The sequence below is a fragment of the Miniopterus schreibersii genome, assembly GCF_964146895.1.
Source record: "Miniopterus schreibersii genome assembly, chromosome: 7".
Taxonomy (NCBI): domain Eukaryota; kingdom Metazoa; phylum Chordata; class Mammalia; order Chiroptera; family Miniopteridae; genus Miniopterus; species Miniopterus schreibersii.
Window position 1 is genome coordinate 4,160,823 of NC_138108.1, and position 14,484 is coordinate 4,175,306.

The following is a 14,484-nucleotide window of genomic DNA, read 5'->3' on the forward strand; positions in this document are numbered from 1 at the left end:
CACCAAAGACACACTCAGTGCTGTTTACCTACAGGGCTAGAGAGCACTTGGGAGAGGCATCGGGAAATTGGCAGGTCACCGAGCTGGGTCCAGCAGTTTTCCTAGGTCCATGTGAAGTGACTCTCAGGGAACTGTGTGACTAAGTAATCGCTATTTCTGTTGGTTGGGGACTGTGAAGTCCCCTGCTGCTCCATTGTTCCTCTAGTCCCAGAGTCCCTAACCAGTTGCCTCCTCTCTTCCCCTTTCAGAACCCTTATTTGGTTGTCTCTTGTTATTTTCCAGGGTGTCCAGTTGTACTTAGTAAGGAAGAGCAAGGAGAAATGAGTCTGTGGCATCTTGTTGGAACCAGGAGTCCTTGCTTCTTGTTTTGATATCTGACAGCATGAGAAGTGAATAAAGCAGCTTGACATGACTTGTGCTTCATACGTTAGTTGTCATAGAAATGACTTGACCATAGTGTAGGTTTCACATACAAGTGCTGTTTGGCCTTGTAGTTTTAGTTTCAATTCATTAAGAAACTATCAAAAAAAACACACAACAATACACACAAAAAACAGCCAGAGAGAGGGCACCATAGGAGGGCAGTAGCAAATTACAGAACACGAGTTCCATCTCCAGAGGGTTGCCTCAACCCAGCTCTAACGTCATTTCAGAATGTGGCCCAGTGTTGCTGGATGTTTTGTTTTGTCAGGAGATGCCAGAAGTCTAATTTTTTTATGGGAAGACTCCAATTTTTTTTTAATGTAAGCTACCAAGTAAAAAATTTTAAATACTGCACAGGTCAAACAAAACACAAGTTTGTGAGCCAGATCCAGCCCACAGGCTTTCCATTCATTATCATCCTCTGCACCTAGTGTGATACCTGGCATACAGTTAGCATTCAAAATGCTTATTAAAATAAAGATCTAGATAGTGGATGGGCAGCTGTGGGTAACAGGTATGCAATATAATTTGGAAATGCCTCATGTCACTATGCAGGAGACACTCTCCTAACCAGCTCGCTAGACTGAATAGGAAAACTGCACTCCCAGTTAAGCATGCTGCCAACTGGGCAGGGCAGAGGAAACCTCACGCCATGACGCCACCTCATTCTCTGCCCGTGTACCGCTTTCTCCACCATGAGCTATTTAGCTGGGGTTAGCTGTGTTTGATCCCATATCTGACTATGCCACTAGCATATATAATTAAAAAATAAAATTGAATTATGCAAAACAAAAGCAATTGTTTTTGTTTCTATGATAACTAAATTAAATACTTTAGAAAAACTAAAACAGACTTCTTAAAAGCTTACTTTTGAATTAGATATGGACATGACAACAATTGAAAAACAATGGAGTCCTGGCTGGTGTGGCTCAGTTGGTTGGAGTGTCGTCCCGTACATCAAAAGGTTGCAGGTTTGATTCCCAGTCACGGCACATACCCCAGTAGTGGGTTTGATCATCAGTCGGTACGCATAGGGGAAGCAACTGATTGATATTTCTCTTACATCGATGTTTTTCTCTCTCTTTCTCTCTTCCCCTTCCCCTCTCTCTAAAAATCAATGAACACATCCTCAGGTGAGGATAAATAACTAAATAAATAAATAACAATGGAGCAAAAAACTATAAAAATCTAGGAGTCAACATTGATTCCTTCAACAGTGCCTAAGTTCTCACTCCACTTTAAATAATCCAAATTGGAAATCATAAATGCCACATTACAAGTGTGGTTTAAGCAGAAGAAAAAATGCAGAACTTCAATAAACATACCCACACACAAAGAAAAAGCCTTGGCCCTTCATCCAAAGATAGGCAAGTGAATATGTAGGGTGTCTCAAAAAATCTATGCACAGGCCAGCGGGGCGTGGCTCATCGGTTGAGCATTGACCTAGGATCCAGGCGATCGGGGTTTGTCAGGGCACATGCCCGGGTTGCGGGCTCAATCCCCAGTCGGGGGTGTGCAGGAGGCAGCCAATCAATGACTCTCATCATTGTTTCTCTCTCCCTCCCTCTCCCTTCCTCACTCTGAAATCAATAAAGACATATTTAAAAAAAAATGTATGCACACACTTTGACTAATTATAAAGGCAGTGTTTCTTAAAATACATTTCATTTTCAAAATTGAGCTATTAGCTGTTATACATCAGTGGGTATACATTTTTTTGGGATACCATACATATGTATATGTTTACAGTTATAAAAATAATACCCTGCCTCCACTGACTGCTCTGATTAATTCACCAACTATATTCCTAAGTGTCAAATGAGAGACCTTTTTGACAGGCAGCTCAGGTGACAGCCATTGGGATAAACAGGGAAATCAATAGGCAATGACCTTTGCTGATCTTTGCAGTGACTTCTCTGGTAAAGCACTCATGTCCTGTGCCATGGTGGTGCTCTTGTCTTTTGTAACTGGTGCACCAGCATCCTCTTTTCCTTAATTAAAAAGAGAAAGAAATAGAAAAAGAATCAGTGAGATGCATATGTATTGTGCATAATTTACTAGGTATACACTCATGGAATTTTTAAATTCAGAGCTACAGGATTCTTGGATACTGTTTACCCCAAACCACTCATTTTATAGAAATAGAAACCCAGGTCCCCAGTGGTTAGGTGACTTGGCTAAGGTCAATCACATCACCAACTTGCATTAATGCTCACACTCAGGAGGCCACATTTTACCTACTTAACATTATTCATATGCTAAACACCATACACGTGGAAAGCATCAAACTTTTGAATTAAACTCAATCGCCTATGTGTCAAAGTGCTAAAAAACTAGATGTTAAATACTGCCCCTGCCCACAATAAAGACTAGAGATAGGTTAATTTATTATGCACATCTGCAGAAATAAAACAAAATCAAAATAAATGTTAACTTTTAAAAGTATTTTGGTATCAGCCATAACAAACAAAATGGTGGAAAATAGATTATATTTATTAAATAAATTTTTAATTTTATTATATTTATTAAATAAATTTACTAAATAAATTTATATTAAATAAATTTTATATTTATATTCAAATATATTTATTAAATAAATTTTTTAAATGCCAACCCTGATTTTCCTGGCTTTCTTAGTGACATTATATAAAGAGTAAAGTACTTAAAGTCTTTTAATGTTTAATTTCCTTTCTTAAAAACTTATAAACTGCACATTCACCCCAGAAAGTGAAACCACACCTCCCCAGTAGAGAGAGTTAGGCTCTGTCCCAGAAGTATTAAAACCACTTGTGAGCAAAAGCAGCAAACTGCACACTTTTGAACATTTAATATTTAGTATTTTCCTGTGTTACATTAGATTCCCCCATACCACAAAATATTCGTAGCCAACTATACCGGAGTTTCTGGATTCTAAGGGTCACAACCAATGCAGGTGGAACCCATCCCAGGGAGCTGAGGGACTGGCACCTATCATCGTTTAGACATTACCAAGGCCAAAATAAACAAATAATCCTTCTCAGGACCCACTGCCTCTTAGGAAAGCCTCAGCTGAAAGTCCAACACTGACATGACCCGACCTGCTGGGGCTTAAGAATGATCAACCACTTGCTTTTCCATCTACGCTGAAACACCTATCACAGTCACGACTAAAGCAAAATTCTGTTTTCCAAAAAGAAAAAACAAACAAAAACTTTCCCATTGTTGATCACCCTGTCCATCAGTAAAAGATGAACTTGGAGCATCATCCAAGTTCATCTTTTATTTTAGACCATAGTTCAGGATTTTCAGGATTCCAAAAATCATTGGATGCTTCCAGGACAACACCTCTTATACTCTTGGGGAGAAAACCCCACACAAGTTGTTTACCTGCTCTATACATATCTTGCTGATATGTTCTGCAGAACAAGGTAATTCCAGAAAGATTAGGAGGCTGGAATTACAAGTACTCTCTACCTAGATTTCAAATATCTGAGCTCTTGGTCTCAAGAGGTGGCAGTCAATACAGGGTAGTGAGGGTTTTTCCAAGGCACCCCAAACCCTGGGCATACAGCTTTCTGTGATAGTCACTGATGGCTCCATCTTACGACTGTTGGTTTAAATTTCACCCCAACAAGAAGCAAGTCTTCAGTTCTCTCAAAATCAATCAACCAGGAAGTTATTTTATGGGAATCTCCCCAATGTAAAAATGACAACACAAGTCCTCACAGGGGCAGGTAACATCCATGTTATAGTCATTTACTACACTGCAAGTCTGCCAGGCATAGTGAGTGGTGATGATCACCTAGAACACCACATCTAGCCCTTTCCAAGGCCAAGGCTTAGGGCACCAATGAGTTCTCTTCTTCACAAAATCCCCAGCCCAAACAAGTCTCTCACTGAAATAAAGCTAATGAAATTGTATGGTGCCAGAGAGTTCTCACAGTGGGTTCACATGTTACCTCATTTGATCCAAACCACGACTTCATACTATGGGTAGAGTGGGTATGTCATTATAGTTTCACCAAGGAAATGGGAGTAATGAACAGACAGAGCCAGTTGATAACAGTATGCAGAGATCTTGGTGCTGACCGTGGTGACCAGTTCTCCACACAAGCAAGAATCAGAGCATCATGGGAAGAGCCATGAAAACCCACATGAAAATATTGTGTAAGTGGTGATGGGATCCCCTGAAATGCTGGTGTTAACCCAGTAAAGGTCCAGTCAAGTTAGGGAGCACTGCCAGGGGTGAGGTCAGTGATCTGTGCAGGAAACACAACAGGAAGAGCAAGGAAGCTACATGATAATGCCCAGTGTTACAATGAGGCAGAAGCACAAGGGATGGGAGAAGAGGCAGGTGTTCTCACATTTACTTTTCTCAGCAACCCCATAAGGAAAGTATCACTATTCTGATTTTTAGAGAGTCAGCAAATCAGAGGTAAAGTAACTGATACCAGGGTTCATCAAAGGAGATGGTTAGTAGAGGGGGAGTATGATAAGATCTGGAGGAAAGATAAGTACATGTGGGTGGTTCCAATGAGGATGGGAGGGTTGCTGAAAATCTTGTAATTCAGTTACAGACAGATATTGAAGGATTTTAGATTTTAGAAGATGCCAAGTGACAAACAGTTCTCTATGTAATTTCACTGTTTCCACACATAGAGATGATAGAGTAAGTTAAAAGCAAGAGCTACAGAGTCACAAGACCTAAATTCAAAACCATGTGGCTTTGAACGAGTCATTCCTTCCCTTTGAATGTCCTCCTCTGTAAATCAGGGATAGTTTACATGAGCTCTGTTCACATGTAGTGCTCTGGCACAAGGTATATTAACAATAATGGTTAGATATTATTAATGTTGTTACTAGCTCTCACAGTAAGTTTTGAGCAAACCCTGTTACCTGGTCACAACGGAACAGGACAGGTATATAGAACAATGGCTATATTATAAAAATGGGTCACATTTCATCATCTGTAAAATGTAACCCATCTCACAGGGTTTGTGGGAAGATTAAATAAAATTAATGTGTGTAAAAGTGCTAAGGTGGCTAGAACACAGTAAGCACCCAATAACTGCTATAAAATATATACACTTAAATTGCTGGTGCATTCTGTGTGAAGTAAGGAGAGGCATGAGATGGTGCTACCTAGGTAGGCAGAGGCCAGGTCAACATTACAAAGTTTGGATTTATCCCAAAGGCAATGGAGAGCTATAGAAGAAAGTAGGCAGGAGACTAATATGGTTTATGCTTTAAGCAGCTCACACTGGTGGCTGTATGGGGAACAAACTTAGGAGAAGTGGGACTGGAGGCAGAAAGGCCAGTTAGCAGGTTGCAATAAATCAGACCAGTGGCAGAGGAGAGGGAGGGTTCTGGATAGAGAGGTATTTAGGAGGCAAAACTGACAATATTGTTTAGATGCTAGTGGGGAACTGGGGGTGGTGGAGGTCATATCGAGAAAAATCAGGCTAATGTGGGGTCAGAGAAGCAAAGAAAAGCAAGTGTTTCCATAGGAAAAGCATGGTCAGGAGTGTGGCCTTAGTGACAGGGTAACAGGTGACGTAGTGAGACTAATTTTAAAGAAAGAAGTGGAGTCAGAATGCCGTGCATGGGGAATTAAGTGGGAGGCGGGCTGTGGAGATGAGGGTGTGGACGGGGCTCCGGAAGTCTGGCTCTGAAGGAGCAGAATAACACAGGGTGGCAGCTCCAGAGGGAGAGAGACAAGGTTTTATTACTTTATTTTTTTAAGATAAGGGACGCTTGGACATGGTTCACTGCTGATAGGAAGGAACCGTTAAAGAAGGTGCAGTCAGAGAGCACACTTAGGAAAGGGAGGGGTCCCTGGGCAGGAAGGGGTGGGGTCCAGACCCAGAGGAAAGGATTAACTTAAGGACAGGAAGATGCCAAATTCGTTGTATTATCAAAGTAAATGGAGGAGGAGAAGAGTCCAGACACAAGTCATTTGTAAGTCTGGAGGCTGAAAGCTGAGGGGCACATGGAGGCAGCTTTCATTTTCTCTGAAACAAAGAAGCCAAATTCATCTGTTGGAAAGGGCAAGGGGAGGTGGAGGATACTCACTACATTCAGAACTGGGTTCTGAAATTTCAGGTGAGAATCAAATGTAAATGGCATCTGAAAACAGTGGCCCTGAACATGCCAGGCACAATCGGGATTTACATACACCTGCACACTTAATATTCTCCAATAATCCAGTGTAGGCAGATATCATGATGCCAATTTTAGAGATAAGGGAAACGAGGCTCACAAAGGTCAAGTAACGCACTTGCCCATGGCTGCCAATCAGGAAATGACAAGGACAGGACTCCAACCTAAACCTCGTGAATGCTGACACCTCATCCTCTCCCGTGATGCCCCTCAGCCTTCACGACCTGAGCAGGGCTGGGGAAGCGAGAATGGGAAAGGACACGTGATTCTGGAGACTTGCCGAGTGATAAGACACGCAAGAAGTCGATCAACTCCGGGGCACGTTTTGAGCTCGGCGCGACAATGAAATGTAAGTATGACGACATTCTCCAGCCAAGCTGGAGACATGGTTTCACATCTTGGAGTAGAGGTTGGAAATTATCAATTAGATGATAATATTGTCTGAATAGACAAATGTGTAGAGACGGGGGTGAAAAGGACTTAACATACTAAGAGTAACAGGACAAATAAATGAATGAAAAGAAAACTAATATTCAAGCATTAAGAGGAAAAAAATTCCTTCACTGCCCAACTTTCCTGCATTGTTCTAACTTACAGACTGGTGAGAGAGAAGAAAGGAGGTACTTTGTGGCAGGGTTTAGTCGCCCTTCTCATCAGGCTGACCACGCAGGTGCCTGCAGGTTCCTCAGCTGGAGCTAAGACTCAGACCGTGTGGCTTTCAGGCCCAAGCCTGAGTCCTCACAGGGTTATCTTCTTAAATGGAGCTTTGCGCTGATTCCCATTCCCAGCTGTTAACTGTATTAATTACATCATCAACACCCTCCTGCTTTTCTCGGAGCCCTCTCTGCTGCAAATCTTTCTCTTGCCCAGGAGAGCCCACTTTTAAATTTCTCTCTACTAAAGCTTTAATTGGCTTTTAGCCTCACGGCTCCCAGAAGGCCCAAAATGTAGGCACACACGCTTATGTGATCCCATCTACCTCTGGCTTTAACTTACTATTCTGCATTTTTCCCAACAGGTGAATGATTCCTCTAAATTTAAGTTGATCCCATGAGTTTTCCTTAAAGAGGCCAAGCTTCACATCTTGCTGTGATGTGATCATTTCAACACCAGTGTTTACATCAAATCAAACTGAAGTTTCTTTATCTGCCTTTTAAGAACTATCCATCAAAACTTCAAAAAAATAAAAAGGGTGCTAAGCTATCTTAGAGAGTTACGTAGGGAACAGCCCAAAGCCTGGGAACCTAGGCTAGACGGGTTTTGCCATGTTTTAAGTCTGCGATCTCACATATATCAACCATGTATTATAGCTCTCCTACGCTCCAAGATGTAGAGCATACGCAATATTTCATCCTTAGGGACATCTCCAACAGGGGTAATAAGATCCAACCCAGTGCTTGGGTAACGGGAAAAATGAAGACACTGCATCTCCAAGAGCTGGTCCTCTTTATCAATTCATTTATTGTGACCTAACAATAGCAGGGCCATAAAGTGATCCTGACAAGACCAAAAAGAAAAGAGCTTAAAGAAGAAGTTGATTTTAAAGGACTGAATCACTTCTGAGCTCCATCAGGCCCCCTAGGAAAAGAACAATGCATTGTTCAAAAACAGCTAATGTTTGAAGCATCTTTGATGGAAAATTGCTTCTCCTTAATAAGGTAACAAGTCTAGCTCTAAATGCAAATCAGACCAAGGCAAATCACTCCAGCCAGGTTATACAGACGTGGGTGAGTCATTGCTTTTGATGCCAAACTGGCAAATCTGAAGGTTTTATAATGGATCTTATGTGGCTGCTGTGGAGAAAAAGGACTCACGTGTTAATCAGGAGAGTGACTAGCTTGGTCCTTCTTTAGTTTCAAAAAAGGGAAGGAAAGGGAGTCTTTTGCAGAACATTTGCAAATACAAGACTGTTCTGGGAGGTGCAAGGGAATGAAAGACAAGCAGAAAGTTACATGAGGGAAATTTAAAAAAACATTCAACTATAATGTCAGTCATGAGATATAAACAGAAAAAAGTAACTATGAAGAAGAGCCACAGAAAGGACAGATGGCACATTTGGTTGGAAGAAATTAGTAAAGGCTTGTGGAGAAAACACCTTGTAGTGAGCAGAATCTAAGATGGACCCAAATGATCCCCACATCTCCTAGTCCTCATGCCCTTATATAATCCCCTCCCTTCCAGTGTGAAGAAAACCTGTGTCTTGCTTCTAATCAACAGAATTTGGAAAAGATGATGGGATGTCACTTCCGCAACTAGGTTACATAAGACTAACTTAGTAAGTTCAGCCTTGAGGGCAGGCTCTCTTCCTTGCTGGATCTGATGAAACCAGCTGCCACACAGAGAGGCCCATGGAGCAAGGAGCTGAGGGCAGCCTCCAGCCAGCAACCAGCAAGGAACTGAGGTCTTCAGTTCAAAAACCTATAAGGAACTACACCTGGAACTAAACCACAACCACACAAGCTTAGAAGCAGGTCCTTCCTAAGTCAAGCCTTCAGAGGAGTGACACCATGATTGCAGCCTTATGAAACCCTGAAGCAGAGGATGGAGCTGAGCCAGGTCCAGATTCCTGACTAAAGGGAAGCTTTGTTTCCTCCCTCTACTCACAACACTTCGGACACCAAATGTGTGGGTTTTCCACACCGAGTAATTCTCCCATTCTCTTCAGACACCACCTGGGTGTCCTACAACTTAACTCAGTTCTGACACTAAATACCCAGAGTTAGGACAGCCCACAAATGAAGGGCTCAGTCCCACAAGACCGCCCCCCCCTTCAGATACCAAATGCAAGTAATGGGGTTCTAGGTTACCCAGACTTCTGTCTGAGTTCACTACAAATTGGTGTGGGGGTTCCCATGGCCCCTTCTTTAGGTTCAATAATTCTATAATGGCTCACAGAACTCAGGGCAATACATAACTTACATTTACTGAGAATATAATAAAGACAGATGAACAGCTAGATGAAGAAATATACAGGGTGAGGTATTAAAGGATCCTAAGCACAGGAGTGTCTGTCCTGTAGAGGTATACCATCCTCCCAGCACAGAGATGAATTCATCAACCCAGAAGCTCTCCAAACTCTGCAGTTCAAAAATTCTTATGAAATCACATAGGCATGATCAATTTCATCATGTAGGCATATCAATTATTAACTCAATCTCTGGCCCTTCTCCCCTCTGTGGAAGATGGAGGGTGGGGCTGAAAATTTTAAGCTTCTAATCACGGCTTGGTCTTTCAGGTGACCAGCTCCATCCTGAAGCTATCTAGGAGTGCACTAAGAAACTAGAACAATAGATGTGCCTATCACTCAGGAAATTACGAGGGTTTTAGGAGCTCTGTGTCAGGAACCAGGGTCAAAGACCAAATATTAGAACAAAAGATGGTCCTAGCACTGCTATCACTCAGGAAATTACAAGGGTATAGGATCTCTGTGTCAGGAACCAGAGGCAGAAGCCACATAAATATTTTTATGTTACACTCACTCACAGAAAATGCAGGATAAATGTGTTGTTTTAAGCCACTACATTTGTGGCACAGCCATAGATAGTTAACACACATGTAAAAAGACAGTGGACATTTGAAGATTGGAGAACTTTTCACAGGAGGAGATGAGGAATTGGGCAGCATTCATGGCAGAAAGGAGAAGGCACAGAGGCAGGAGAGGGAAGGGAGTGCTTAGGGACAATACAAAGTCTGGTGTGACTGGACCCAAGGTTTGAATGAGTAGGTGCAGGAACATAGGCTGGAGCGGCAGGCAGGAGAACCTGGTGGGTAAGAGCAGAGGAGAGCCGTTAAAGCTCATCACTGACATCATGTGGTCTGAGAGCCTCTGCAGGAAGATTCATTTGACACTTGTTGCCTCAAGAGGCAACAAGCTTCAATAACTGATTTGGAAACTGCCCATAATGGGATGCTATGCTTCTCCTTTTTAACATACTACCCCTTCCATTACCTCACTGATTTATGTAAGAACCTATGAAGAAGCCAAGGCAAGTACGTATTATGATGGGGTTTTTTCTTCCTTCTTCTGCTTTTTTTTTTTTTTTTTTTTACGAATAAGGAATATGAAACACTAATAGTCAAGAATGGCTGGCAAAAGCTCTTGTTCGGTACTTTTTTTTCCTACTCAGAGTGCTGCCACATTTTGTTGGATCCCCCTTTCCTGGTATAGATTCAAACAGGGCTAGAGCTGGCCAGACAGGTTGGATCCTGGCCCCAGAGCACCAGGGTGGAGGGGCGGAGAAGCATTTGTACCTGAAATAGTAGGTGAAATGAGGCCTGGGTGTACTGCAGAGCAAGAGTGTAGCAGTCTCAACTGCAGAAGCTACAATCAAAGGGGCTTTGAAATAAGAAGGGTCAAAATGAGGGTCAGAGCCAAAGTCAAGCCTATCAAGTTCATACTCGATTGCAGCTTCTGGCTCAAAGAAATGAGTCAGAGCCGGGGGGGCTCGCCAAATGGGGGTCAGCCAACTGGGAGCGGAGATGAGAGGCTTTACCGTGAAGCTGAGCTTCCACTTGGGGCTACTGAAAGGGTGTGTCCCGGGGTGAAGGCTGGATCCACTTAAAGGGATATGGAGAACTCAATCTTTCTTAGTTTTTTTTTAAACTAGTATCAGAAAACCAGGCACAGTTTTCTACTGTAAATTGTTAAGATCTGTCCTTAATGACGGGCATTCTATACCCAGAGTAGGGCAGCTGTCAGTTCCCTCTCCCCATCCAGAGCCACAAGGCCCAGTTTTTTGTTGTTTTTTTCTTTCCCCAACAGACTTAATTAGAATCGCAACATCACTCCAGTCATCAAGCAAAGGTTTCCCCTGACATGTTTTTGCATGACTTGAAAACTCTAGCTGACACTTAAGGGAGTGAGGGCATTATTTAGAGTGATCCAAAGGGGAAATAATGTCATTAAGGTGAATCTGTAGGCATGTGATTCTGTACAATGGCAATGAACGGGTCTCTAACAAAGAAAAAAAATGAACCCTTAAGCCCTTTAAACACTTAAAATTATTTTTTTAAAGGCTTCATTACTCAACTGAATAAACCTGGAATATGCTGACCAAAGGGGTAGAATCTGGAAGATCTACTTCATTGAGCCTTTCCTTCTCAAATTCTGAAGACCTGAAAGGTAACTTCACAGGCAGTAGTGGTCGGAATCCCAGGCAGAGGGAAGTGGCATGAAGACATTAACAGTCCCCTACAGCGGATTCTGTTTCCCAGTTCAATAAAAACCAAATTAAACTTTTCTCTTTCAATCTATTCTTACAAAATGGTTAAATGCAGAGAGAGGGGCTCTCCGTGAACAAAGGTTGATTTGAAATAATTGTGAGAATTAGTCTTTTTAAATGAAAATAATCTTTAATCATTTGATACCCTTGAAAGAGGCATTTTTTCATTTCTTGAAAATACTCATCACTTCCTTCTTAGCTCTATACACTTTTCTATTGGATTTGTACAACACTCTCAAAATCTTTATCAGCATTACTTCCCAACCCCCACCCTTGTCCCTGAGTTTTCCATATCTACCAGCTTGTGCCTTGGTTCAATGGGACAAGGACTACTTCATGTAACTCCAACTTTGACCTATGTACTTCATAATCTCAAGTTCCCATTGCTTTAATTGATAATGTTCAGATCTATAACTCTCACCATCCCTCTTCTGGGTCTACATTTCTATTTCCAATTGCCTACTGGATGCCATTACTTCAATGTCAAATTCAACATATGATCAGACCACCTAATTCACAGTCCTTCTTACCCAGGTCTTTTTTTTTTTTCCTCTCATTTAATAATGTCAACACCTGTGCAGTTGCTAAACTAGATATCAAGTTAATCGCATTCTTGACTGTTCCTTCTGCCTTAAGTCCCATATCTGATCTGCCACTGAACTCTGTCAACTCTAGCTCTGAAATAGCTTGTGACTCTATCCCCTCTGCATTCCAGCTGCTACTACTCTCAGTCAGGTCTTGAAGCATCTCTAGTCTTAACTGGTTCCATGCTGTGTCCCAATTTCTCTCTTCTTTCTAATTACCAGTCTCCTTTCCGTAACAACCTTGGATGATTTTTGGATCCAAGACTCTTGGATGACCCAGATCTCTCAGCAGCCAGATAACTGGGCAAAACATCACCAGAGCCTACTTTTCTAGCCTCCTCTCCAGACTCCCCACCGTGCATCCTGTACTATTTCCACCATAGATATTACTCTACCTACTACCCACCTCTGTGCCCCTGTTCATAACAAAACTATTTTTCACCCTTCTTCACCTGGCAAACCCTATACATCCTTCAAGGCCCAGAGAACAAGTTGTCTTTTTCTTTTCTCCCTTTTCCTCCCTTCTTTTGCCTTCTCCCCCTTCCTCTCTGTATGGTTTTTCCCTCCCTCTGCTAATCAGTTCCTCTTCTCTATGTGCACTGTGTGGTTACTAGAAGCCTCTGTTCCCTAAAGACTGTCTCCAGCCCTCACTCCATGACATTTCAGCTTCAGAGTCATCAAGCTATGGAGGAAAAAATCTAATGGGTCACTGGCCACTCCATGTGTTGATGGTCTTTGATCAGGAATCCATCCACTCATGGTCTAACCAATACCCGGGGGCAGGGGTAGATTGTATCTACTGCTTTAGTAAGGGCAATTCCCACTGAACAGAACAAAGGCAGGAAAGACACAGAACATGTCTTTACTGTAGCTCCTCTTACAGACTAATTTCACCTCGAGGACAAGCATCTAGATTTTACTCTTTACTCATCTTTATTTTCCCAGCAAGCAGCAGAACACCTGGCGTGCCATTCCCTCTGTATTTTCTTAGATACTCCTAATTGAGATGACAGAACATTCAAACTGGCTTATATATCAAAGGTGACTCATTGGATCATGCAATTGGGAGTCCAGAGGTAAGGCAGACTTCAGGGTCAGCTGATCCAGGGCCCACTGAGAGGTCCAGACTTTTTCATGGCTCTCTACTCTTCCATCCACAACACTTAGCAAGATATAAAATAGCTGCCAGTAGCAATTAGGGATAAATGTTTCCTGTTCACCATCAGGAAACTACTCACATCCCAGAACTCCTAGCAGGAGTCACCCTAATTAGACTGCTTAGATCATGTGCCTATGAGAAGAAGAATGGTATGAAGCTATAATACCTAATACAGTAGCCTTGAACCACTTATAGCCATTTAAAATAAAATTAACTAAAATAAATTAGGTGCTCAACAGCTACATGTGGCTACTAGCTGCAGTACTGATCAGTACAAATTATAGAACATTTCCATTGCTGTAGAAAGTTTTATTGACATAAGGTAACCAAGTATACCAAGCAACTCATCTAAGACAACCAAGACTCTGCTTGGCAGTCAGGGTCAACTCTGCCTAAAGTACAGGGAATTAGGAAAGAAACATATGTCCAGATGAAAGCCTGGGGGCATATGGGCAAGGGAAAGGGGGAAATAGACAGAAGGTGAGCAATGAACAATGTCCAACATATTCTTACAAAAAGATATTAAACTAATCTGGCATGATTTGCTCTTCAAAAAATATGACCCACGTGTAGAAAGTGTCCATTGTTATATTATAAGGTATTTTTCTTTTATGAACTCACTAACTTCCTGCAGGACACTGGACAAGCCAAGTAACTTCTCTGAGCCTCAGTTTCCTCGTCTGTAAAACAAAAGGGATGAACTAGATCAGTTGTTTCTGACCTTTTAATCACAGATTTTTATAAGTACATTTAAAAAATTAATTTTAGCCCAGGATCTCACACTTTGAAGTATTTTTAGTAACTTAACTGCATTGAAAATTAATTTGCTATCCTGTTTTTTTACCAAACACATGTAATTGTTCATTAGAGCTTCTGATCAGCAAGAAAAGTCAATGCTACAATGGTGGGCAGGCATCATTTGAATTAAAAGTGAAGTAAGTTTACCTTGCAGTCTTAC

The 14,484-nt window shown here is 41.8% G+C and overlaps 1 protein-coding gene across 2 annotated transcripts in view; it reads right to left on the reverse strand.

The window, feature by feature from the left end:
- Positions 1–14,484, reverse strand: part of DIS3L2 (DIS3 like 3'-5' exoribonuclease 2) — a 215,250-nt gene that overhangs the window by 132,811 nt on the left and 67,955 nt on the right. For both annotated transcript variants that reach the window (XM_081142279.1, XM_081142280.1), the window contains exon 7: positions 2,314–2,414. In XM_081142279.1, coding sequence (XP_080998405.1) covers positions 2,314–2,414 — 101 coding nt within the window. The remainder of the gene's footprint in view (positions 1–2,313; positions 2,415–14,484) is intronic.